This window comes from Sturnira hondurensis, unplaced genomic scaffold (assembly GCF_014824575.4).
Source record: "Sturnira hondurensis isolate 20B ecotype Veracruz unplaced genomic scaffold, ASM1482457v3 Scaffold0008196, whole genome shotgun sequence".
NCBI classification, from domain to species: Eukaryota; Metazoa; Chordata; class Mammalia; order Chiroptera; family Phyllostomidae; genus Sturnira; species Sturnira hondurensis.
Genome location: NW_028080827.1, coordinates 17,741,231 through 17,765,441, shown reverse-complemented (window position 1 = coordinate 17,765,441; position 24,211 = coordinate 17,741,231). Strand labels below are relative to the sequence as shown.

The following is a 24,211-nucleotide window of genomic DNA, read 5'->3' as shown; positions in this document are numbered from 1 at the left end:
AAGCCCAGGCTAGTTATCCACTTTCTCCAAAATCTGTTCCTTTATCTATGAAATAAAAATTGTACCAACTTTGTCATAGGGAATAGAAATAATATATGTAATACACTTAGCACAGTGCCCAGAACACAGTAAGTTCTCAGTACTATTATTTTTTAAAAGATTTTATTTATTTGTTTAGTGAGAGGGGAAGGAAGGGAGAAATAGAGGGTGAGAAACATCAGTGTGTGCTTGCCTCTCACACGCCCCCTACTGGGGACATGGCCCAAAACCCAGGCATGTGCCCTGACTGGGAATCAAACTAGTGACCCTTTGATTCACACGCAGGCACTCAATCCACTGAGTCACACCAGCCAAGGCTCAATACTATTATTATTAGCTAACATTTTATGAGTTCTGGCTAGGTTTCTAAGGGCTTAACCTGACCTATATCATTTAATCTTTTCAACAACCCTCTGAGCCAAGTACTGTTAATGATCCTTGTTTTTCCAGAATGTTCAGTAGCTGATAAGTGGTGGAGCTGGAGTTCACACTCCAGTAGTCTGACACCAGTCTGTGGTCCTAACCCTGGGCTACCCTGCCTCTATTTGCAAATGTTTTTAACTTTGATGAGCAAATTTAATGTATTAGACCTTTGTGCTCAGGAACAAAGACATGGAGCACATTTTGAGTGCCCATTATGCAAGGACTGTGCTAGACTATTTCAAAAACAGTTTACTCATTTTAGTTACTGTTTATCCACTGTCTTTATTACCTCTGAGAATTCATGAAGTTTTCTAGAACTCTACAGCTCTGTTTTGTATTATTTGTAGTGTATTCGTGCAGCTCTTATTTTGTAGGGTTACTTATTGCTGTTCTTCAAAGGTAGATTATCACATTGTTATTTATGGAAGAAAAGAGATGAAAGGTTGACAGGTGGTATCTCTGCTTAGGAACTTTTACTTTAAAAAGAATAATGGCTCTGGCTGGTGTGGCTCAGTGGATTGAGTACCAGCCTGCAAACTAAAGGGTCAGTGGTTTGATTCCCAGTCTGGGCACATGCCTGGGTTTCAGGGCAGGTCCCCAGTAGGGGGCGCATGAGAGGTATCCACACATTGATGTTTCTCTCCCTTTCTCTCTCCCTTCTCCCCTAAAAATAAAGAAATAAAAATCTTTTTTTAAAAAATTAACAATGGACAAACATTTATTTATCTATGAAGTTAAAATACTGTCTCCATTAAAGAGGCATTTTTGTGACACTTTTTAAAAGTTTGGTAGGAAAGAGAGAGGGTGAGGTATGATTATCAGAGAGAAGCAACCTTGAGGAAAGGCTGTTGTAAAAAGTCTGTAATACATCCCTCATAAATATATAAAATCTGAAATCTTAAAATGGGAAAGAACTTAGAGATCATTTAGTCTAACCTTGGCCTCATTTTATAGTGAAGGAAACCACCCCCACAGAGAGGAAATGTCTTGCCTAAGGACAGAACTCAGGTTTAACTCGCAAATGACAATAAATTATTAATTACAAATAACTGTATACAGCTTATTTGATAGGACACTTGGATGCGGGCTGTAGAAGAGTCGTATCAGTACCTTCCTTGGGCAGTTCTAGAGCCCCTCCCTCTCTGGGTCTGATCCCCGCACTCCAGTGCGGCGTGTGTTTGCACAGACTGTCTGGCAATGGGGACACAACGTTCATTTTCAATCTCTGGTGTCAGCTTAATTTGATACGTGACACTGCAGTCCATTGTACCCCGAGAAGCTTATTAAGAGGATGGTATTCCAAGAATTGGTATTAGTGTGAATACTTAGTGTTTTTGTGCCCCTTTCACCTTTTCACACACCTACAGTTCTGGGGGGTAAAACAGGGGTAAGTCACTGGTGGGTCAAGAGAGGGAGGCACCTGGCACGCCTGTATATAAACACCTCGAGGTCTGAGACCTTACAGAGTGTTCAGGGCCCTTTGAGAGAGTCAGGACTGCTCCAGACTGTGCGCCTTGGACTTTGGCTCCAAGTGGGTAGCTACTGAAGGATTTCAAACAGGGTTTAGGGCAGAATTTGAAACATGAATATAGTTGCTTTTAATTATTTCTATCACACAATAACATATGAATACATTCTTATAGAAATTTAAATACTAAATCTAAAAGCCAAAGTTCTCCTTTGCCACTCCGTACATCCCCATTTTCTCCTTAGAGTACTGTTCTGTTTGGTGTGTATAACATGTATTAGAGATATAGCTAGGATTATTGTTATATATGTTTTAAAACAAGTATCCATCCAGAGATCAATTTGAGGGATAGAGCGTGGGTTTAGGCATTCTGAGAGCCAGCTGGCCATCTGTTTATTTCAGTTGGTGTCCAAGGAGTATTTTAAGTGGAATTCTCACACAGGGTACCCTGGGAACCACCTGGCAGACTCCAACTATGACAGTTGCAAACCAGCCCAGCCTTAAACACCAGGTCCGTCTGTGCTGTGGCCGGCCCCGGACCAAAAGTTTGCTCTTTGCAGTTGTGCAGTCACAGGACAGCTGGAATTCGCAGACATTAAATGTCTCTGGTTGAGATCAGGGAACAGACAATGTGCTTGCCATGTGCTGCAGAACAACAGGAGGATCCAAACATGACCATCGGGTCCTTTTCTCACGACAACAAATTATTTTTAGCTCGATCTCTTACATTTTAATAAAAGCATATATGTAACAAAACATATCTACATAGTGAAGTGGTTTTTCATTATCAACAGTCAAGTTAAAAATTATTATTACTAAACTAACAGAATAAGGACTTATATCTGAGCATATATATACTAAGGCTGTTACTAAAGTGAGGTCTGGGGTGTGGGATCTAAGAAATACAGTTTTCAGAATACATATGGATAGATTTATTTATTCTCTCATTAAGCCATTCAATATACATCGAGTACCTATTATGAGCCTGATCATTTGCTAAGCACTGGTTGAGTCCCTCTGTTCTCTTTCTTCTCTTTTCCCTGAATTAAAGCCTCCAGCCCAGTTGGACAGGTAAGGTCATGGGTGCTCATAATGGGTTTTACATACAGACAGTGATTTGCCAGTTACTCCATTCATTAAACTGTTCCAAAGTTTTGAGGAAAAGCTCCAAGGTTTAAAATCTTCTGTGGAGTCCTGGCTGGTGTAGCTCAGTAGATTGAGCGCAGGCTGTGAACCAAAGGATCACCAGTTGGATTGCCAAGGTTGATTGCCAGTCAGGGCACATGCATGGGTTTCCAGTCAGGTCCCCAGTGGGGGCCACGTGAGAGGCAACCATACATTGATGTTCCTCTCTCTTTCTCCTTCCCTTTCCGTCTCTCTAAAAATGAATAAACTAAATCTTTAAAAAAAATCTTCCGTGGAAACATGCCCTATCACCTACGTGGTGTTTATAATAAAAGACTGCTTCCTGTGACTGATTTTAAATTCCAAAAAAAGTGATGGTGGGGGAGGGGGCGAATGTTGTTACTGTGCTGTTGGGAAATGTTTTGGGGATTTGTCCAAGTTCTACACTGAGACCCAGGAATCCTGAGCAGGAGGGCGGAGGTCATAACCAAGGATGCAATCTACTAGGATTCTCCCCTGACCTTAATCCCATACATAAACAGTTGTCTGGGGTAAGAGCAAAATCGAAAGGTATTTAAACGGGGTACAAGCTTTCCCTAAAGCAGATGAGAGAGAAGCACTTTCAACAGGGCCTTGCGGTAGAATCACTTAAAACTTCAAACACGAAGATTGAGTAACAATCTTCAAACACGAAGATTGTTACTCAATCTTATCATATATTGATTCAGTAAATATTTTACTCAAGAAGTCCTGACATCTGCAACATCCTGCTTAAGAAAAATGATTATAAATATATCAATATTCTCTACTCCTTAAGGTAAGTGACTCAGGAGCTGGAGGCTCCGTGGGAGCTGTTCCCAGAAAGCTCCCGGAAATCCCCAGATGGTCAACACAAGTCTGGAAAGGGGCGTGGGCGCGTTACAGTGGAAGACCAGGGATGGCGTCTGTGGCTGTCCCAAAGGAGAAAAACTTGCTAAGAAAAGAGAGGATGCAAAACTCTGCTCACCCAAGCCTGGAATTAAAAGGGGTCCCCCACACAGTTTTACACGGCAGAGAGGGAACCTGCTTCCTCCAGAGGACGCGAACTGAAGGCACAGGCAGGTCCCACAGGGGCTCGACGACCCCCTCCTTCCATTCCCATAACCTCTGCCTCGGCGCCTACGTTAGATAGGTGACCCAGACCTAACCCAGGAGCAACTCAGACCTCCTCTGCCCCCAGAGCCTGCCTCCAGAGCCTAGGCGGACCTCGCCTTCGCCCTCTGTGGGAAGAAGCAGGAGCGCTAGGATTCTGGCTGGTCCGTCGCCATGGTGACCACGGGAGCCCTGCAGCCCCTCCCCTTCCTCACGACGTGACCCCACCCCCTTCAAACCCGGAAGCGAGAGAGTTGCGCCTGATGCGCGGACGTTTCGGGAGGAGGGAGCGGGGCGGCCCAGGTTCGCCCGGCCGCGCGCCCCGCCCCTCGGAGGCCCGCGGTCCCGTGCGCCCCCACTGCTTGCTGCGCCTTCGGGTTCCGAGCGCTCTGGCCGCCGGCCCCCACGCGGTCCCAGCCACCTCCCCGGCTCGCCCCCGTACTGGAGGGAAGAGCCGCCTTGGGAAGGAGGGTAAGGGACGTGGGGGCGGCCACGGCAGGTGAGGGGTGGGCGAGGCCCCGGGAAACGGGGGGGTGTGGTGTGTGACGTGTAGGGGGTTGCGACTGCCTCAGTCGTTGTGACTTTGTGAGTGGTCCGATCCATGTGACCGTGCACGTGATCACATGTCCCTCTGCGTGTGTATGTGTGTGTATGAGAGAGAGACTGAGCTCAAGTCGAGTTTTGGGGGGTGGTTGATGTGCCTGTGACCCTGCCTTTGTGCGGCTGACGCTGGTGTGACTGGGAGAGGATCCGGGTCCGTGTGGGGATCGTCCGGGATGAGGGTAGGGGGCGCTTGACCAGGGCAAGCTCCTGTAATCCCATCCTGGGTCTACACTGCTGCAGCCCAGGAACATGTCTTCCAGTAAACTTTTAAGAACTCTGAGCCGAGGCCAGTTGTTTTGGAGTTTGTGCCTGAAAGTGACAAATGAAGTTAGGCCAGGTGTGAGACTTGTGAATAGGGGCTGAGAAAAGTAGAAAGGCTAGAGTGTCTCTTTTCCTCTTCTCATTTCCCCGAGGAGATAGGAGTTCTGCATTTATGCTGCTTCTCCACCTACAATACTGCAGCTCCTGTTAGCACAAAGATTCGAGAGACTGAGGGGTAACTTAATAGCTGTGTGCAAATTTCCAAAAGCTTTTATACCAAGACAGCACACAGGATGAGGTGTCGCAGAAGAAATGTCAAGTAGGCAGTTTTTCCTCCCATGAGGTTTAGAAGATAATGAAAAAAAAGTTCATGAAAAAAAAAGAGGTCTAAATCTTCCCCTGAAGAGATCTAAAGAAAGATAGCTGTTTGCTAGTGTGCTAAAGTATGGAGACTTACTTTAAAAAGCCAGTTGCATGGCCTGGGGACTCTCAGGTTTGATATTTTTTTATTGTGGAATTAATAATCACACATTGTCCATATGTAGATCAACTACAGATTGAGATAAAGGATCAGAAAACCTCTGACTAGTTAAGCTAGTTATGTGACAAATTCCTAAAGGTGATTTCATTGACTGTAAACTGGCAGGTTCTGTTGAAACTCTGAGATGTAACTGCTGGTAATTCTTAGTGAACACCAAAACTGTCAGTTTCATTTTCCAGCAGCTCTAGGGCCAGGGAGGACCAAGTGTCCAGAGCTCTCCAGAAGGAGGGGCTTCCTTGAGCAAGAGGAAGGTTAATCTCTGTGGCCCTTTCCCTACCAGCATGAACAGGTGCTTTTGTTTTGGGGAAGAATTGAATTGTGAGAGATCGAATCAGTGTTGAGCTCATGGCCCACATTCTTTCCTTTTTAATACCGACCAGTTTGGTCACAATCTCAGTTAACCTTTTTTGCCATACACAGAATGTTACTCCTGTGACTTGGAAAAGTATACCCCTTAAGTTGGTGAGAGAGGGCTGGGAGAACAAACTTTCTTTTCATACTGCTCACAGCTGCTTTCCCCTTGCAGCAGTGAGCTTTTTTTTTTCCCACTTAGACGTCAGTTGGTCATTTGCAGCATTTGGTATCTGTCTTACCTTTCATGTGCTGCCAAACCAGCACAAGTGTTAAAATCACCTGCCACTACAAAAATTTAGTCACAGTTGAGTGGAATCTCTCCAGGAAGATTTGTTATAAAATGTTATGGTACTGAGGTGGTTGTGAATAACATTGAGGACTGTGGTAAGGAACATCTTTCTATTTATTGCTTTGGGGAGAAATGGGTGACAGTGACTGTGTGTACCTGTGTATAGTAGTTTGGTTAGTACATTGCAGTTGATTACAGACTGTGAATAATTTGTTTTATGCCACATTTGGTAAATCTAGAGGGAAGCTTTCTGGTTTTAATTACCCATGGTTTTTTACAAACCTATTGAGATTTTCTTTTTGCTAAACATGTCTTTGATATTTTCTTATGTAAAATAGTACTTGTGTATAGTAATGCAATTGTAAAAAAATGTTTCCACTGGGAAGTATTTAAGATGATAGAGAAATATTTCAAATCTGTCCAGGTTGGAAATATTGCAGAATTACTATATGTGCTAGTTGCTTTCAATTATAAGTAATAACCAGCTCAGGGAGAGGCTGTAGCTCAAATAGCTCAAGATTTTTTAACATGTTAATATTTAAGAGAAAAGGGATATGCAAAGAATGGTTTTCTTTATTTCAATGTGGATAACTGTGCACACTGATTTTCAGGGTAAGACTAGCTAATAATTTTCTTGGTACTTTAGAGCAACTTATGAATGTAACACATTTTTCTAAAAGTTCCATCCTAGCCTTGAGAAAAGAGACCATTATTACAACACTAAGATTGTGAATCAAGTTCAGTATTGGGTATCTACATTTACTATTTCCTTGGAGTTCGGGTCAGTAACCTCCCCCCACCCCCACCCCCGCAGTGTTGGAGCTGACAGCAGAGGCCCCTGAGGGCCCATGTGCCTGAGGCAGCAGGTGTGGAGGCTGAGAAGGAAGGGCTCCATTGGGTTTAGAATCCCCTGCCTTTGGTCGGTCCAGAGGAGCTTCTGTAAAATGTCAGAAGTTAGGTCCTGGGGCTTCAAACGCATCCCAGCCCTGCTAGGAAATCCAGACTTGCCCTGGGGTAGAGGACAGGGTACATTGCAAGTATTTGAATCCTTTGAACCAATGGGTGGAAGTTCCTCATTTGGCAATAAGAGCCTGCAACAGGGAACTATAATTTCAGGTTCCTGTTATGGCATAACACAGATGCCTGAGCAATGAGAACAGCCTTTGACTTGAAGATGCCAGTTCAACACCCATAGTTGCCCAGGTTAGAAGGGACTCTAGGATTGCCTAGTTCAGTGTCCTTAAGACATAGTCACTCATTTAGTCAATAGATAATGTCTGCTGTGTGCCGAGCACTATTCTAGGCTTTGGACATAACATAGCAAAACAGTCATAAATGAGAAAATGAGCCCAAAGAGGGTCCGTGACTGTTCCAAGGTCACACGTTTTTCCTAAAGGCACGTTTTGTTTGGTTGCTTCTTCTAGTGCCTTCAAGCCTACCCTGGTATATTGTCATAGATCTTTCGGAGGATGGTATATCATTTTTTAAAAGATTTTTAAAGTTTATTTTCAGAGAGAGGGGAAGGGAGGGAGAAAGAGAGGAAGAGAAACATCAGTGTGTGGTTGCCTCTCATGTACCTCCTCCTGGGAACCTGGCCAGCAATCCAGGCATGTGCCCTGAGTGGGAAATTGAACTGGTGACCCTTTGGTTCCCAGGCAGGCACTCAGTCCACTGAACCACACCAGCCAGGGCAGATATGTCATTTTTAATCACACCTATATGAACAGCAATTTTCCTAGATTTTGTATTAAGAACTACATGGGAATTTCTGATGTTATGTTCCACTAGAGTTAGATTTATGGCATTTGGTGAATTGATCAGGAAGCAGGCTTACGTTAACTCCTTTCTCTAGTGTGGGCTGTTCCCTGTAATTCTGTCGGACAGGAACAGCTTTACTGAAACGGACTAATAAGGCATTAAGGCATTGTCAGAGGCAGGTGACGGTGCTGCAGTTTGGAGTCATTTAACCAGGACAGGCAACCTGGTGTCAGAAGAGTGTCTGGTCCTAGCTCCGCAATAGCCATGGGATCTCTGGTATGTCATTTACATTTTCTAGATCAGATTCTTCTTCTGAAGGAACTGAGGAGGTTTGAATAATTATGTCAGGGCTCCCTCCTGCTCTACAATTATATCACATTTCACTCGGTTGTTTTCTGTAGTTTAAGTATATACCAGCAGTGGAAAAATAGCTCATTTTCTTGGTTTTACGCTTTAAAGTATGTATTGTTGGTGTAAGCTAGACCAGACTCTACATTTATCTCTGATGTAAACATGAGTTCTTGACATGAAACATCACATGCTTTTCATTTCAGGGTTAACCTCCACTTCAGCCAATCATGGGAGAGATTAAAGTCTCTCCTGATTATAACTGGTTTAGAAGTACAGTTCCCCTTAAAAAGGTAGGTATACTTTTACTACACCTCTTTTTTTGCAAAATCTTATGTTGTTTTTGTGTGTGATGTAGATGTTCTGTTTTAGTCATGTTCGGGAGGAAAGGTCGTTTGCCAAGTGTCATGACTTTGAGTTGCGGAACATAAAGGTCACCCCGTCTGTCAAGTACAGTCAACTTTTGAGACTTATTTAAAAGTAAAAGTGAATATAACTATATTCATTATTTTATAATTATTTTTACATATTCAAGCAAGCAAAATATGTGTATTCCTCAGTATAGCTTAGTGGAAAGCTCACAGCGACAGCAACTATGCAGAAAAGGCAATGAGATACTATTATAAAGCACTTTTCTGTACCTCGGATTTAAGATTTATAGTGGATTACATTAGAGATCCTTCATTAGCAATGGTGTACTCACGCTGCCATGGTCATCTTCTGGAAAGTTTCTTTCCCTGGGATGTCCAAAAACACCAAACACTAATTTTGAAATTTCACTATTGACTCTGAATCACAAATTAATTCTAAGTGATTGGGATTCATGCTAGACAAAGGCTGTTGAAGTCGCAGAGGAAGATCTTTGCTGACAAAAGTATCAGAGTACAAGGATCTGAAAATCATCTATGTCTCTGTAATTTTGTCAGGGTAGACAGCTGTGAAGTGTTAGTTACATTTGAATTAATAACAAAATTACTCTCCATGTAGAAATTTGAGGTACAATTCTCCAAGTATAGACAGAATACCTTCTGTATACGTGGCACTATTGTAGGAAGTCCCTGGTATCTCATTTAATTCTCTCAACATAGTCAGTACTGGTGTGCCCATTTTACAGATGAGAAAACCGAGGTTCACAGTGGATTAGCTTGTTATAAAGGTCACACAGCCTGGTAGGGTCTGGATTAAACTCAAATTAATCTGGCTTCAAAGCCAAAAGTATTTTGCTGCTTATTGAAGGGAGCCCTTCCTTCTTGCTACCAGGGAAACTCCTTACAGCCCAGTGAAGAGAAGACTTGGCCTCTGGATCCCCTTGGCTTTGTCCCATCCCCTCCAGTTAACCCATGTGAGCTCCTCTTGATGGGCTCACCATCAAGCTGATCGCCAAAACCAAAACAACCCAAACTCACCTGAGTAGTCTCAGAAGCAGTTACAGGAGGTTGTTTTATTGATGTGATTTTCTGCAATCGTCATGTCAGTTTGGTCCACCAAAGTCATGATAAATTAATTGATAAATTTAGTGGTTCTAGACTTTATTTTATTTTATTTATTTAATTTATTTATCTTTAGAGAGGAAGGGAAGGAGAGAAACATCAGTGTATGGTTGCTTCTCGTGAGCCCCCTGCTGGGAACTGACCTGTAACCTAGGCATGTGCCCTGACTGGGAATCGAACCACAATCGTGGTTCTCAGGCCCGAGCTCAATCCACTGAGCCACACCAGCCAGGGCTCTAGTGGTTCTAGACTTTAAATTATCAAACAGATACTGATTGATAATTTACTATTGACTCTGAATTCCAAATTAATTCTAAATGATTTAGAATACAATTATATCTCAATAAAATTAGGGGGGTGGGGGAAGAAAAAGAGACTGTGCTATTTTTGTTACTTTTCTTCCAAACTGGATGATTGAAGTGCTTTTCTGGAAAATTTTGGAGATCTTTTCTCATGTGAACTTTGTTAAGGCAAACTTGAGATTTACTGTGTGCGCTGACATAGGGCACTGAGAGATTTTAGCACAATAACAGGAAAAAGACATGAAAAGCAAAAATGTGAGTGAAAGATACAAAGGGTAAAAATATGAGCATGAGATACTACTGTGACCACCTGTGACCTTTGGACTTTGGGAAGTCCAAAAGGGAAGGGTCAGGGCCCTCTGGACTTCTCCTCACCCAGTTTTCTGCTCCTGGTAACATCAGTGACCGTGGTTAGTGCGCTGCCACCCAGTGACACAATGGGGGTCAGGCCACTGCCAGCTAGGAGATCTCAGAAAAATAGAACGTGCAGGCCTTGAACTTTTGGATAAATATTGATTGCATTGGCAAAAGTTCAAGCCATTAATGTACTTTCCCAAATAACAAAAGTCAAAGAAAACAAAACTTAAACCATCATTCAATGGATAACACTAATAGCCAGCACTTATTGAAAACCGAGCATCTGCCAAACTCTGTGCAGAGCATTTGAGTAGTTTCAGCTCATTATTGCTCATTGTCTTCCCCTGTTGGGTCCAAAACCTTTAAATCAGGAAGGTTTCTGATGACCTTGCTCCTTTCCATCCACTTCCCCTGCTCCAAAAAAAAAGAAAGAGAGGTAGTTTTCCTGTACTCACTCCCTGCCTCCCACTAAATGATTTGAAACATTCTCCTGGACAGTGATACCCACACCCACCTTGCCCCTCCTCTCTAGCAAAAGTCTCCCCTTTGGAAGTTCTGTCCAGATCAGGTTCCTGAAGCATTTCCTGAGTGGTACTGTCTTTACACTGTCTCTCCCTAAGGCCTGAAGTCTTGCCTCCCCTGACCATGTGCTGACCCTGCTGATCCCACTTGGTTTGCTGGGCCAGCCCTGGAGAATGACCCTACAAACTGCCCTCCCCCCTCGCACACAGACGGGGAAGAAATAAGATGCCATGTACTGAGTTTACTGTCTAATGGTAAACCTAAGAGATTTCATATAATCACGGATAGAAATGAAGATCAAAAACTGGAGGAAGAAGCAGCTCTGTGGAATGCTTCCCTAGCACCACAGAAGGAAAGCGAGACCAAAGCAATTCATTTTACATACTGATCTGGTGTGATTCCCAGTTACCTTTTAATAAACAAGGCAGTGGTATTAAACTTGTCAGCAAAATCACAGTGTGAAGTTGACCATACAAAAACCAAATCGGTAAGACTTTCCATTTTTCTGTAACTTCCCCTCCAGATTATCGTGGATGATGATGACAGCAAGGTATGGTCGCTCTATGACGCAGGTCCCAGGAATATCAGGTGTCCTCTCATCTTTCTCCCCCCGGTCAGCGGGACTGCGGATGTGTTCTTCCGGCAGATTTTGGCTTTGACCGGATGGGGTTACCGGGTGATAGCGGTAAGTATTACTTACCGCTAATGATTCAGCATTCCAGTTCGGGCCTTTGTGTTTTTTGTGCTTCTGTTTTGATTGACTGTAATGCAGGGCGCGTTTATTTTATTGAGGTAAGATATTGTTTCCCTTTTTGAAATGAGAAGCGAAGCCTTCTGGGGGAAGGTGGTACAGTAGAGACTACAGTGATACCAAGAGACACACCTCTGTTGGGAATCTTCTCCCCCCCCCAGCTTTTCTGTGTGTCTGTCCCGTAACTCTGGTCAGTAGGGAGCACTGTCCTTTTTCAGCGAGGAGGACACTGAGGTCCGGGCCATTTTCGTGCTCGCCGCAGGTCACACAGCCAGTGGGTGGTGCAGGGAGCGCCCAGCTCAGTCCTCGGACTCCACTTCCGCTCCTCCTCTGTCACACCAGGGAGGTGGACGTGGAATACGAGACAGCAAAGAGATCCTCTAATGTCCAGGTGGCTGAAAGCCTTCCCTTCAACCTTTGACCTTTGAGGTGAGGTTCACTAATGAGTTCATAGCCTTAGAATTTGATTAAGAGCTTTTTGGTTTCTAGTTGTTATTTTACCACTGAGTCTGGTCTAAATCTAGTTTCTCGTTGGTCATTCTTGAGTCGTCTTCCTTGGGAGGACGGTGTGGGTGGGAAGGCCCCGTAGCTGGTGACCGGTGTTTCTGGCACGCCTGCACCCTGGAAGGCGGCGGTGGCGGTGGGGCCCCGAACTTCCGGAGAGGCTCCTCTGCTGTGGAGCTGGCGGTTGTCTCTGGGGCCCGGAATATTAACATGTACGCGATACTTCCTGTGGGACTACCGCTGTTATTATACATCTTATTTCCTACTTAACGAAAGGAAATGTGGGCCAGATCTCTTCTCTGGAAAGGTAACCAAAAATTCTACTAAGGTCACCACCAGCTGGGGCCACACAAAGCAAATCCAGTTCCTCTTCCTCCTGACAATGCTTTTCTTTCTTGAGAAAACTAGTTATTATCGGCACACACCGCCGGCTGCCTTCCTCCCAGGTCTTGTCTTCTCTGCTTAAATTTTTCCAGAGTCTTGAACCATCTCTGGTATGGCTGTTTGCATCCCTGCAGCATAACCTCCCTTGTTTTAGGTTCTCAGCAGTCCCTTCTGGTGGATGGCACTCTGTGAGAGCAGGGGTGGGCCACCTTGTCCCAGTGCCCTCGGCCTCACCTGTGACCATACCTTTCCTGAAATCAGATGCCACGTGCAGAGCCACTGAGAAATGCTATTAGGAGAGGCCTGCAGTTTCCAGATGTATATGAGCTACAGTTCACCTTTAGAGCTTTTAAAATAAATTTTAAAGTTTGTTATTATTTCAGTTGCAATATCCAGTTTATTGGGACCATCTTGAATTCTGCGATGGATTCAGGAAACTTCTAGACCACTTACAGCTGGATAAAGTGAGTACCACGACACTACTTACGTGTGACCCGAACGCAACATTTACGTTACACAGCCTGCTGTTGCCTTTCTCTTATTTTTTAATAACAGCTCGTTGAAGATGAAAGTCTCAGAGCATACCATTTACCCTTTTTCAAGTGTGTAATTCAACAGTTAGTACATTCACAGAGATGCGCAGTCAGCACCAGAGTGGGTTTCACTCCACTCCAGAAAGAAACCCTGCACTCAGCAGTCAGTCCTCCCCCTCCCTCCCCCTAACCCCAGCAACCCGCTGTACTTTCCGACTCTGTGTTTTCCTCTTCTGGATATTTTGTATAAATGGAATCATTCTATCTGTGGTCTTTTCTGACCGGCTCCTTTAGCCTAGCATCACGTTTCTCAGTTCCATCCGTGTGTCAGTGCTTCATTCCTTTTATTGTCAGATCATAGCCCACGGTATGGACATGGCACCTTTTGTTTATCCATTCGTCAGTTGGCGAACTTTTGGATTGTTCCCAGAATATTTGGCTGTTATAAATAACGCCACTGTGGGCGTCCCTGCATGGTTTTGGTATGGACGTGTGTTCTCCATTTTCTCCAGTATAGAGTGAATCATAGTTTTCTTAAGCAGAAACTGCTAAGTGATTTCATTTTCTCATGCAATCTGTGAACTGTGTCTTTTAACTTGTATAATTTGTACACACAGTTGTATTGTTTTCTTGAGAGATGTATAAACTGCATCTAAATATAGTATTTCCTAAAATTCTAACAGCTGTAGGTATTTTAGTCTATTGGTTGGTGACAGTTAAAACAACTTTTTGAAAAAATACATTTATGTTCAGGATTGGTCGTTGTTATGGGATCCTCCTTGTGTTTGTTTACAACTAGGTTCATCTTTTTGGGGCTTCTTTGGGAGGCTTCTTGGCCCAGAAATTTGCTGAATATACACACAAGTCTCCCAGAGTCCATTCCCTCATCCTCTGCAACTCCTTCAGCGACACCTCCATCTTTAATCAGACGTGGACTGCGAACAGGTGAGAGTGTGAACATTCAGCCAAAAGTCTTCCTCTGTGTTCAGTGGAAGTCTGAAAAGGTTAGCTTTTGTGTTTGTCTGTTTGTCTGTTTGCTGCACCAGGGCAGGAGGGAGGGCAGTCATATCTACTTCTGTCTTCTGACACTGCCCTGGCTTTTAAAATTAGAAATAGTCACCTTTGCAAGAGAAGAGAATTGAATGAACCCTGAAGTCAGCTACGTCATTTACTCTGCATTATTGTGGAGCTCTGTTTACTAGGCATCCACATGCTCTTGCCGCTTCTCTTTGGTGCACACGCAGCTTTCTCGTGTCCTGCTTGTTCCAGTCATTTTGGGCAAACAGTTCTGTGTATTGACCAACGCGGTTTCTTTAGGCATTTGGCTTCTCCCAATTTTTTTTACCATGTTCCACCGTAAGTCTCTGTACAAATTACCTTTTCCTTCCCTCCCTGGGTTATTTCCNACTGCCCTGGCTTTTAAAATCAGAAATAGTCACCTTTGCAAGAGAAGAGAATTGAATGAACCCTGAAGTCAGCGACGTCATTTACTCTGCATTATTGTGGAGCTCTGTTTACTAGGCATCCACACGCTCTTGCCGCTTCTCTTTGGTGCACACGCAGCTTTCTCGTGTCCTGCTTGTTCCAGTCATTTTGGGCAAACAGTTCTGTGTATTGACCAACGCGGTTTCTTTAGGCATTTGGCTTCTCCCAATTTTTTTTACCATGTTCCACCGTAAGTCTCTGTACAAATTACCTTTTCCTTCCCTCCCTGGGTTATTTCCTTGAGATATGCCCTCCAAAATGGAGGAACTAGAGCATTTGGTCTGTCAGCAGGAATTCTGCCAGACCTGATACTTACTATTCATCTGCTTTTCAGAAAGGTGGGGACAAGGACTGCTTTGTGGGGCAGCAGGGCGTGTCTGCTTCCTCCGAGCCGCCCTTTCATTGATTTTGTCATTTTAATCAGTCTGATAGGTGTCTAATGGTGCCTTAAAGCTCACTTACATGCATTTCTTTCATTGCTAACAAGGCTAGGCTCTACCCTAGGAAAAAGCTCAGTGACCAGACATACCTGTGTGATCAGGTTGGTTTTCACGTAATGTTACAGGTAAATGATATTTTCGTGATTTTCACATCTACTTAAGATTTTTTAACACTTTTCCTGATGTCATCTTAGTAGTTTACTCAGCATTCATGCAATGATTTCTTGTATATGTCAGCCACAAGTACATCATATCCAGGCTATGTACTGAAGCTCTTTGATTATTTTTGATTATTTTTTTTTAAAAGCTTCTAGAGCCCTGGCTGGCATCGCTCAGTGGATTGAGCGTGGGCCTGCAAACCACACCATCTCGGTTCAATTCCCAGTCAGGGCACATGCCTGGGTTGCAGGCCAGTTCCCAGCAGGGGGCATGTGAGAGGCAACCACACGTTGATATTTCTCTCCTTCCCTCCTTCCTTTCCCCTTCCCCTCTAAAGATAAATAAATAGAATCTTTAAAAAAAAGATTCCATTTATTTATTTTTAGAGAAAGGAAGGGAAGGAGAGAGGGAAAGAAACATCAATGTGTGGTTGCCTCTCACATGCCCCCTGCTGAGGATTTGGCCCAAAACCCAGGCTTATGCCCTAGACAGGTGACCCTTTGGTTCACAGGCTGGCACTCAACCCACTGAGTCACACCAGCCAGGGCTATTTTTGATGATTTTTAATGTTTCAGTGGTTAGAAGCCTAGACTGATCTCATTTCGTGTTCTTGCAGATTAGCTACTTTTTATCAAATACCTGAGCACTTACTACACGCCATACACTAAGGCCAAAGGGGTGAACATAGCCAACAGGGTCTGCCCCTCACAGAGCACACCTATGCGTTGTCCTTTTTAGAAGATAGGAGAGCTGTGGGGGCAGGTGGGGAACTCCGGTGAGTGGAAGGCAGCCAACTGTCCTTGTGAGGGAGGCTCCGCTGCCCACGAGGCCATTCTGCTGAGTGCATGCATCAGGAGGTGGTCTGCACGTTTCATAGTCTTTTCAGTGTAGGCTTAGAGAAATTAGTGCTTAGCCTGCATAATGGCTCCTCGCATTTGTGATTAATGAAATAAACATCAACCAAAAATCGAATAATAGAAATCCATAAAGATGAAATTGTCTTGAGTTAGCCCAGTTGAATCTAATAGCAAACTTTGGGAGGTACAGTAACTCTTTCATTTCGCTATTTTGAAATATCAGTCAATCCAAAGGTGATGTAAACATGAAGGTTGATATCTTAAGTTTTCAGTCTTCTAAAGGAAATAGCGTAACACTGGAAACAAGGCTGGTTGGAGGGGGAGGAAGTCTTGGAATCAGAATGTGTACCTTAGTAAAGGTATTTTGAAATATCACTTTTAATTATTCAAATCCTCAAAAGTTTAATCATATTAAGCCATAACTCTGGGAGCTCTGGAAAGTTTATATAAAAACAAGGTGCTGCCCTGGCTGGCTTAGCTCAGTGGATTGAGCACAGGCCTGCAAACCAGAGGATTGTGGTTCGATTCCCAGTTAGGGCACATGCCTGGGTTACAGGCCAGTTCCCTGCAGGCCAACTCCCAGCAGGGGACGCACGAAAGGCAACCATACATTGAAGAAAAAAAAACAAAACAAACCAGGTGCTGAGCCCTTTGAAAGAAGGGACTAGGTCTTTTTTATCTCTAAACCCCAAGTGCCTAACACAGTGCTGCAGGATTGGATAAATATTTGCTACTTACGGGTAGTCTTGGCAGTTTAAATGATGAGGTCTCTGTTTTACAGCTTTTGGCTGATGCCATCATTTATGCTCAAAAAAATAGTTCTTGGAAACTTTTCATCTGGCCCAGTGGACCCTGTGATGGCTGATGCCATTGATTTCATGGTGGACAGGGTAAGGATCATAGCATTGGGGGCGGGGGGGAGCGGAATTTTGTACTGGGAGCTGTCGTGTTTGTTTGGTTCCTGAAGGTAATCTGTCTCGTGTAGTATGTATTAAAGGTGCTTGTTAAGTAGACTTGAGTATTAACTTTAGTAAACCCAAAAGATATTATCGCTGGTAATTCATCAGAATCACTGTGGGGAGCTTTTCAAAGTATAGATTCCAAGGTCTCACACCAGACGATTGGACTGAAATTCCTGGGCATGGGATTCTTGTGTTTTTATTCCACTCCTCCCACCCACCCCCACTTTCTCTGGGTGAATCGGATGTAGCATGTCTGTAGACTCGCATTTAGAAACTACTGGACTAGATGATTTTTCTGAGGTTTTAGCCAGCTCCAAGGTCTCCTAAATGTTTATCTGTCATCTTGGAGCTGTGGGAACTGGCTTGCTGCCCACGGGCATGTAGCTGAAGAAGCAGTTCCAGCTGAAGACTGTGAAAGACAGGTTCCCAGGAGAGGAAAGCACCACCACCCGAGAGGCCTCGCTGATGTCTCTCAAGTGCATTGTGTTTCCTTATCCGTGACCTTTCTGGCCCCACCACATGTGGTACCACTTTTATAAGCAGATATTGTCTGTGGATTTAATGTAAATGTGAAAAACAAAATTAACTTAAAAACTTTACCTGTGTTTCTTTCTGTAGCTGGAAAGTTTGGGTCAGAGTGAACTGGCTTCAAGACTTACCCTGAATTGTCAAAATTCTTACGTGGAACCTCATAAAATTCGGGACATCCCTGTGACCATCATGGATGTAAGCTTCCTTTTAAGTCACGTAGATGCTCTGTCTTTTCAACTGTGCATGTCAAGCTCCTCCTCATGATTATTGTATAATTTTTCAATGTTCTTCAAATGCAGCCTTGAGATTTTTTTAACTCCCCAGCTTTCTTAATTGCAAAACAATCTGTTTATTGCTTATTCTGTATTTTTTCCAGCAGCAGTAACACCATTGAAATCAGAATAAATTTAAACAAACATGGTAGTTCTTACCCACTATGGTGTGTTTTTGTTATTCTTAGCAGCAGCTCAGCTATCACACCTCTGGGCAGCAAAGAGAAGGTACCTCAGGAGGGCAGAGAATCAAGAATTCCATAAGTCTAATTAGCACAAAAACTTCTTACATCTTTGAGTTGTGGTAAAATATGCATACAAAAGTTCACAATTTTTTACCGTTTTTGAGTGTGCCGTTCAGTGGCTTTAAGTACATTGACAGTGTTGAGCAACCATCACCATTGTCTGCTACCAGAACTTTTCATCACCCCGACCTACAACTCTGTGCCCGTCACACAGCACTCCCCATTGGCCCACCTCCCAGCCTCTGTAGCCATGTGGCAGCATGTGTCAGAATGTCTCCTTTTGTAAGGCTGAGTCACATCCCATCGTATGTCTAAACCACATTTTATTTATCCACTCATCTGTCGATGGATTGTTTCGGCCTTTTGGCTGTTGTGAATAATGCTGCTCTGAACATGGGCACGCAGACATCTGACTCCATACTTTTAATTCTCCTGGGGCTACACCTAGAAGTGGGACTGTTGGAGTTGTATAGTGATTTTGTGCTCAGCTCTTTGAGAACCCATGATATCATCTTCCTCGGTGACTGGCATTTCACACCTCCACCGCAGCACACACAGGTCTGGCTGTTCCACATCCTCGCCGACACTGGTTCTTTTCTGTCCTTTTGACAACAGCCATCCCAGTGACTGTGAAGCAGTATTTCACTGTGCTTTTGGCTTCTATTTTTTTAATATCATAGAACTATTATGCCTCAAAACCTTATTTATTCCTAAATTCGAATAATTGGGTATTTTTAAAAGTTCATTTTTGTCAGGAAATTATTCATTATGAGCATGTAAACAGTAACTTTTTATCATTTTACACTATAATGTCTGCATTCTGACGCTTACCATGACATGGAGCAGGCGTTTCAGGGCTCTCAGTGAGATCTTTGCTCCTCACAGCACATTTGATCTGCTTGCTCATCCTTTAAAACTGGGCCCACCACTTGGGTGTGGGCCCACCACTTGGGTGTATGCCCACCACTTGGATGTATGGTCATTAGCATACATGGATGTATAAGCATTGGCAAGTTGAGGTGCATTTTTTATTGCTTCTTTTAAATTACTTTTTGAAACATTTTTGCATATGTATATGAACATCAATTTGTATGGGCATTAAAAAATACCTGAAATCATATGCCCCAAACTGCTAGCAGTGGCTCTAGACTTTTTCTTATACTCTTTAAATTTTCTTAGATTTTTTTTTTACTGAACATATTCTACTTATGTAGCTGTGTTTAATAATAAAATTAAAATGTCCTTTTGGGGTTTTATCGTATTTTTTGAAATTAATTGGCAGCCCTGGCTGGCGTAGCTCAGTGGATTGAGCACAGGCCTGCGAACCAGAGGATCGCAGTTCGATTCCCAGTCAGGGCACATGCCTGGGTCGCAGGCCAGTCCCCTGCAGGCCAACTCCCAGCAGGGGACACACAAAAGGCAACCATACATTGATGTCTCTCTCCCTCTCTCCTTCCCCTCTAAAGATAAATAAATAAATAAAAATTAAAAAAAAAAAGAAATTAATTGGCATTTTCTTTTTTAAAGATTTTATTTCTTTATTTTTAGAGAGGGGAAAGGAAGGAGGGAGAGAAACATCAATGTGTGGTTGCTTCTTGTGCACCCCCTACTGGGGACCTGGCCTGCAACTCAGTCATGTGCCCTGACTGGGAATTGAATTGGTGACCCTTTGCTCTCAGGTCGTCACTCAGTCCACTGAGCCACACCAGCCAGGACTAATTGGCATTTTCAGTAATGTTTGTTCACTGTTAATATTGTATTAATTTAATTAGCTATGTTTGAGGAAAAAGAAAATTCATGGGAGAATTTCTCCCCATAAATGCAAGAAACGTTTGGCAGCAAAATCTGTAGTTAGCGTCATATGTTGGAATTAGAGTCACCAGGGGTCAGCAGGAAGAGGTGCCCCAGACTGCATAGGGGTCCCGTGAGTGGCTCCTCATGAGAAAGAAATGCTGAGGGTCATCCTTTCCATAATGTGAAAAGAACATACCAAAATACCAGTAGGTTTCAACCTTGTCTTTCTTAAAAAGGTATTTGACCAGAGTGCACTTTCCACTGAGGCTAAAGAAGAAATGTACAAACTGTATCCCAACGCCCGGAGGGCTCACCTGAAGACAGGAGGCAATTTCCCATACCTATGCAGAAGTGCGGAGGTGAATCTGTACGTACAGGTGAGTCCCAGCTTGGAACCCAGAGCACTTTGAAGCCCAGTCTTTGATTTGAAACATAAAACTTTTTTTTGATAGTGGAGTAGGAGAACTACAGAATTCTCTGTAGGAATGAGGCATCGATTCAATAAAGTTGGCTTACGTTAATAATTTATTGGAGTAGATAGATTAGAGATACCCGTGTTGCTGTGTTCACCATCCCTTTTCTAAGAACTGCAGGCCCGCCTGCCTCTACACACTGAAGCAGCCATTTGATAGGATGCGACCTTGACCCCTGACACAATGAGTTCAGTCAGAGCTGGACACCAGACAGAAATGGGGTCAATCTAAGTTCCATGAAGCAACTTCTTGATCTATTTTTAACACATCCAAAACCCCCACAAAAAATAAAAAATACTACCTCTTCATCCTCTCCCTAAATGGATGTTAGATCAGTGAGACCAAGGTGAGGGAGGGATGGAAGCAAGGGAGGGAGGTGGGTTTGGCTCGGGGGGGGGGGGGGGGGAACCTANGATGGAGGTGGGTTTGGCGGGGGGGGGGGGCATAAATGCAGACCACTGTAATTGAATAGCAATAAAATCATTAAAAAACATATATATCATACATAGACAACAGTGTTGTGATAGCCAGAGAAAAAGGGGGCTTGGGGGTAGGTAGGGGTGGGCAAAAGCGGGGGACGGGGTGAAATAGGGATGCAAAGAGACTTTGCTTGGGGCAGTGAGTGCACCATGCAGAGTGCAGGTGATGTTTTGTTGAGTTGTACACTTGAGACCTGTATAAATTCAATAAAAAATAAAATTAAATTTAAAAAAGAATATCAGTGAGAAATCATTACTTTGGCAGAAAGTATCAAGAGTCTTTAAAAAAACTCACATCCTTTGAGCCTGTCCCCACTGTGGAAATGGGTCCTAAAGAGAGGATCCTACATACAACTGGATGCCCAGCCATCACAGTGTCAGGCGGAACGGCAGGGGGTGGGAAGGCCCTGCTGTGCAGCCGCAGGGTGGGGTGGGGGCGAACCCCCACTGGAGCGCCATGCACCACTTAAGATATTTATGAAGTTTGTCAGAACTTGGAGAGACTGACTACATATTAAATAAGGAACAAAACCCCCAAATTGTGGTTTTAAAAAAATACTTCGACTTTTCTGTGTTCCCCAATTTTTCTTTAATTAGTATGGATTACTGTAATTTTAGGAGTACAAGGCATTTATAGACTATGGTGACATTTAAGGTAATGATTCTGCATTTCTACAGATACATTTGCTGCAATTCCATGGAACCAAATACGCGGCTATCGACCCATCGATGATCAGTGCGGAGGAACTCGAGGTGCAGAAAGGCAGCCTCGGCATCAGTCAGGAGGAGCAGTAGCTGGGGCCGCCGCTGGGGCCGCCGCTGGGGCCAGCAAGGGGCTGGCGAGGGACCCGCGCACTCGTGCACAGTCAGTGACATCAGTGCGCACCGGTTGGCCCCCTGCTCAGTTTGTCAGGCTCCCCCGTTACCACTGTTTGGAAGTAGGACTGATTGTCATCTCCATGACAGGCGGCGGCTCTTCCAAGCCAGTGTAACTGTTCCCTCTTCCGTTTTTTTAGCTTTTGAATTTGAAGAGGTACTTTTGAAGAGTCCTGTTTTAATAATTGTGAAAATTTTGCTACCAAAAGTCTTCACCATCATGTTCTTATGTGAATGTTAATTTCTGATGTTTGAGATTTTGGGGGGGGTTTTTTTGTCTTTTTCCCTTTCCTTCTTATTATGTTATTTGTTGTAAATACCATACATCCAGATTGTGTATCAGAAGGACATTGGTTGTTTTGACGCTTTCTTGGTTATGACGATCACCAGAGTGCCAAGGCTCCCATCACACCGTTTGCTCTCCTGCAAATCAACTACTTCTGATTTCCAGTTATGCAATTTTTTTTTAGTTTTAGCTCTTGTCTTTCTAGCATTACAGTCATTTGGAATAAAAATTCAATTTCAGTGAGTGGCTTTTGTAATTACTGTAGCAGGCCAACCAGGCTGCACAGGCACAGGACTTGCTGAGAAGCAGGCCACGGTGTTTGCCCACTTAGTGTAACTCTGGGTAAATGACTTAATTTCTGTAAAGCAGAGTCCCCAACCCTGGGACTGCCAGACCAGTGTGTGGCCTGTTAGGGACTGGGCCACAAGCCAAGCTCACCAGAGCTCCGCCTCCTATCTCCCTGCCCACCCCCCCCCCCCCACCACACACACCCAAATCCCCTTCCCTTACATGGAAAAACTGGTCCCTCATGCCAAAAAGGTTGGGGACCAGACCGCTGCTCTAAGTTTGGTTTGCTCATTTATTGAGCTGCTACTACATGCCAGGTAATTTTCATATATATCTTTTCTCTTTAATGGAAAATTTTAGACATGCATAAAGTAGAAAAAATAATATCATGAACCATGTCCCAATCACCAGCTCCAAAAATTATCAACTCAGTTGTGTTATCTCCCCCCACCCACCGTCGCTTCCACACCTGCCCCTGTCACTGGGCTACTTAATGCAGTTTCTGATACCATGTGCTTTCACTTACAAGTATTTTTATACACCCCTTCAAGAAATAAAATAATTAGCCCTGGCTGGTGTAGCTCAGTGGATTGAGCGCGGGCTGCGAACCAAAGGATCGCCAGTTCAATTCCTAGTCAGGGCACATGCCTGGGTTGCGGGCCAGGTCCCCAGTGGGGGACACACAAGAGGCAACCACACATTGATGTTTCTCTCCCACTCTTTCTCCTTTCCTTCCCCTCTCTCTAAAAATAAATAAAATATTTTTTAAAAAGAAATAAAATAATTATAATGCCATTACCATGCTTAAAAATTCACCACCAACCCCTTATGTCATTAGTCAATGTTCTCATTCACCAGTATCTCATAAATGTCCTTTTGTGATTGACTTGTTCTCATCAGTTTCCATGCAAAGTTCACACTTTTTATTTGATTGAAATGTCTCTTAAATCTCTCTTAAATTATAAATTCCTCTGCCCTCTATTTTTTTCTTACCATTTATTTGTTGAAAGAATCTAGGCTTATTTGCCCTACAGAATTCACCACAGTCTGGATTTGGCTGATTGCAGCTTCACAGTGTTCAACTTGTTTCTCTGTCCCTGGTGTTTCCCATAAACTCCTTGATCAGGTTCCAGCTCACTGTTTTTGGCAGGAATGTTCCACAGGTGGACTTGGGTGCTTCTTGTCAGGAACTTCAGGAGGCACATCGTGTCTGTTGGTGTCTGAGTTCTTAAGATTTCTCAGTGGCTTCAGGCATCAGCCTGAACCAGTCATTGGAAAATTCCCCTGATGGTGTAGCTGCCATTGCTGATCACTGCACGGCAGCATCCCTTCCTTAAGGTTACAGGACTGTGATGATACTCTTGTTTTTATCATGCCTGCATTTATTAACTGGAGTTTGCTTATTAAGCAAAAAACTCAGGTTTCCCTCATTAACTATTCGGTTTCTCTGAGGACAATTTAGACAAAAAAATCAGCATGTATGCTTCTTTCCCTTCAAGTTTTCAGAATGTGGAGTACTTTTTAAGGTTTCATCCCCACCACAACCCAGAGTAAGCTGATTTTACAGGTGAGGAGACAGGTGAAGAGAAAGCTCAGCGTCCTGCAGTGAGGATTGGAGCTGGCATGCCACGCTGGGTCTTAAAGCCAGTGATTATTCCACAAAGGCCACAGTATCTTCTCTGACTGCCTTGTGACTTGACAGCTGTGGGAATTATGGAAGCAGTTGCTAAACCATGAAGGCAGGACTTGCCATTTCTATCTGTTGGCACTGGGTCTTCCTTGAGGCTGCTGCGCTTTCACTGTGTGTGTCTTGACTTCCCAACAAAACGGGAACTCCTGCAGGCAAGGGGCAAGGCCACTCTGCGTGTGATCAGCAGCCCC

General features: G+C 43.8%; 1 protein-coding gene across 2 annotated transcripts; it reads left to right on the top strand.

Annotated features, from left to right (window-relative positions):
- The first annotated feature begins 4,426 nt into the window (after positions 1-4,426).
- SPG21 (SPG21 abhydrolase domain containing, maspardin) lies at positions 4,427-22,285 on the top strand. Of its 2 annotated transcripts, none has more exons than XM_037054126.1 (9): positions 4,427-4,657; positions 8,548-8,633; positions 11,535-11,696; positions 13,034-13,114; positions 13,983-14,128; positions 16,906-17,014; positions 17,705-17,812; positions 20,165-20,305; positions 21,559-22,285. In XM_037054126.1, the coding sequence occupies exons 2-9, from the start codon at positions 8,571-8,573 to the stop codon at positions 21,673-21,675; spliced, it is 927 nt and encodes a 308-aa protein (XP_036910021.1). In that variant the 5' UTR covers positions 4,427-4,657; positions 8,548-8,570; the 3' UTR covers positions 21,676-22,285. The 2 variants fall into 2 exon arrangements, with proteins under 2 accessions (XP_036910021.1, XP_036910020.1); XM_037054125.1 differs by having other exon boundaries at positions 4,427-4,685; positions 8,547-8,633.
- Positions 22,286-24,211: the final 1,926 nt, after the last annotated feature.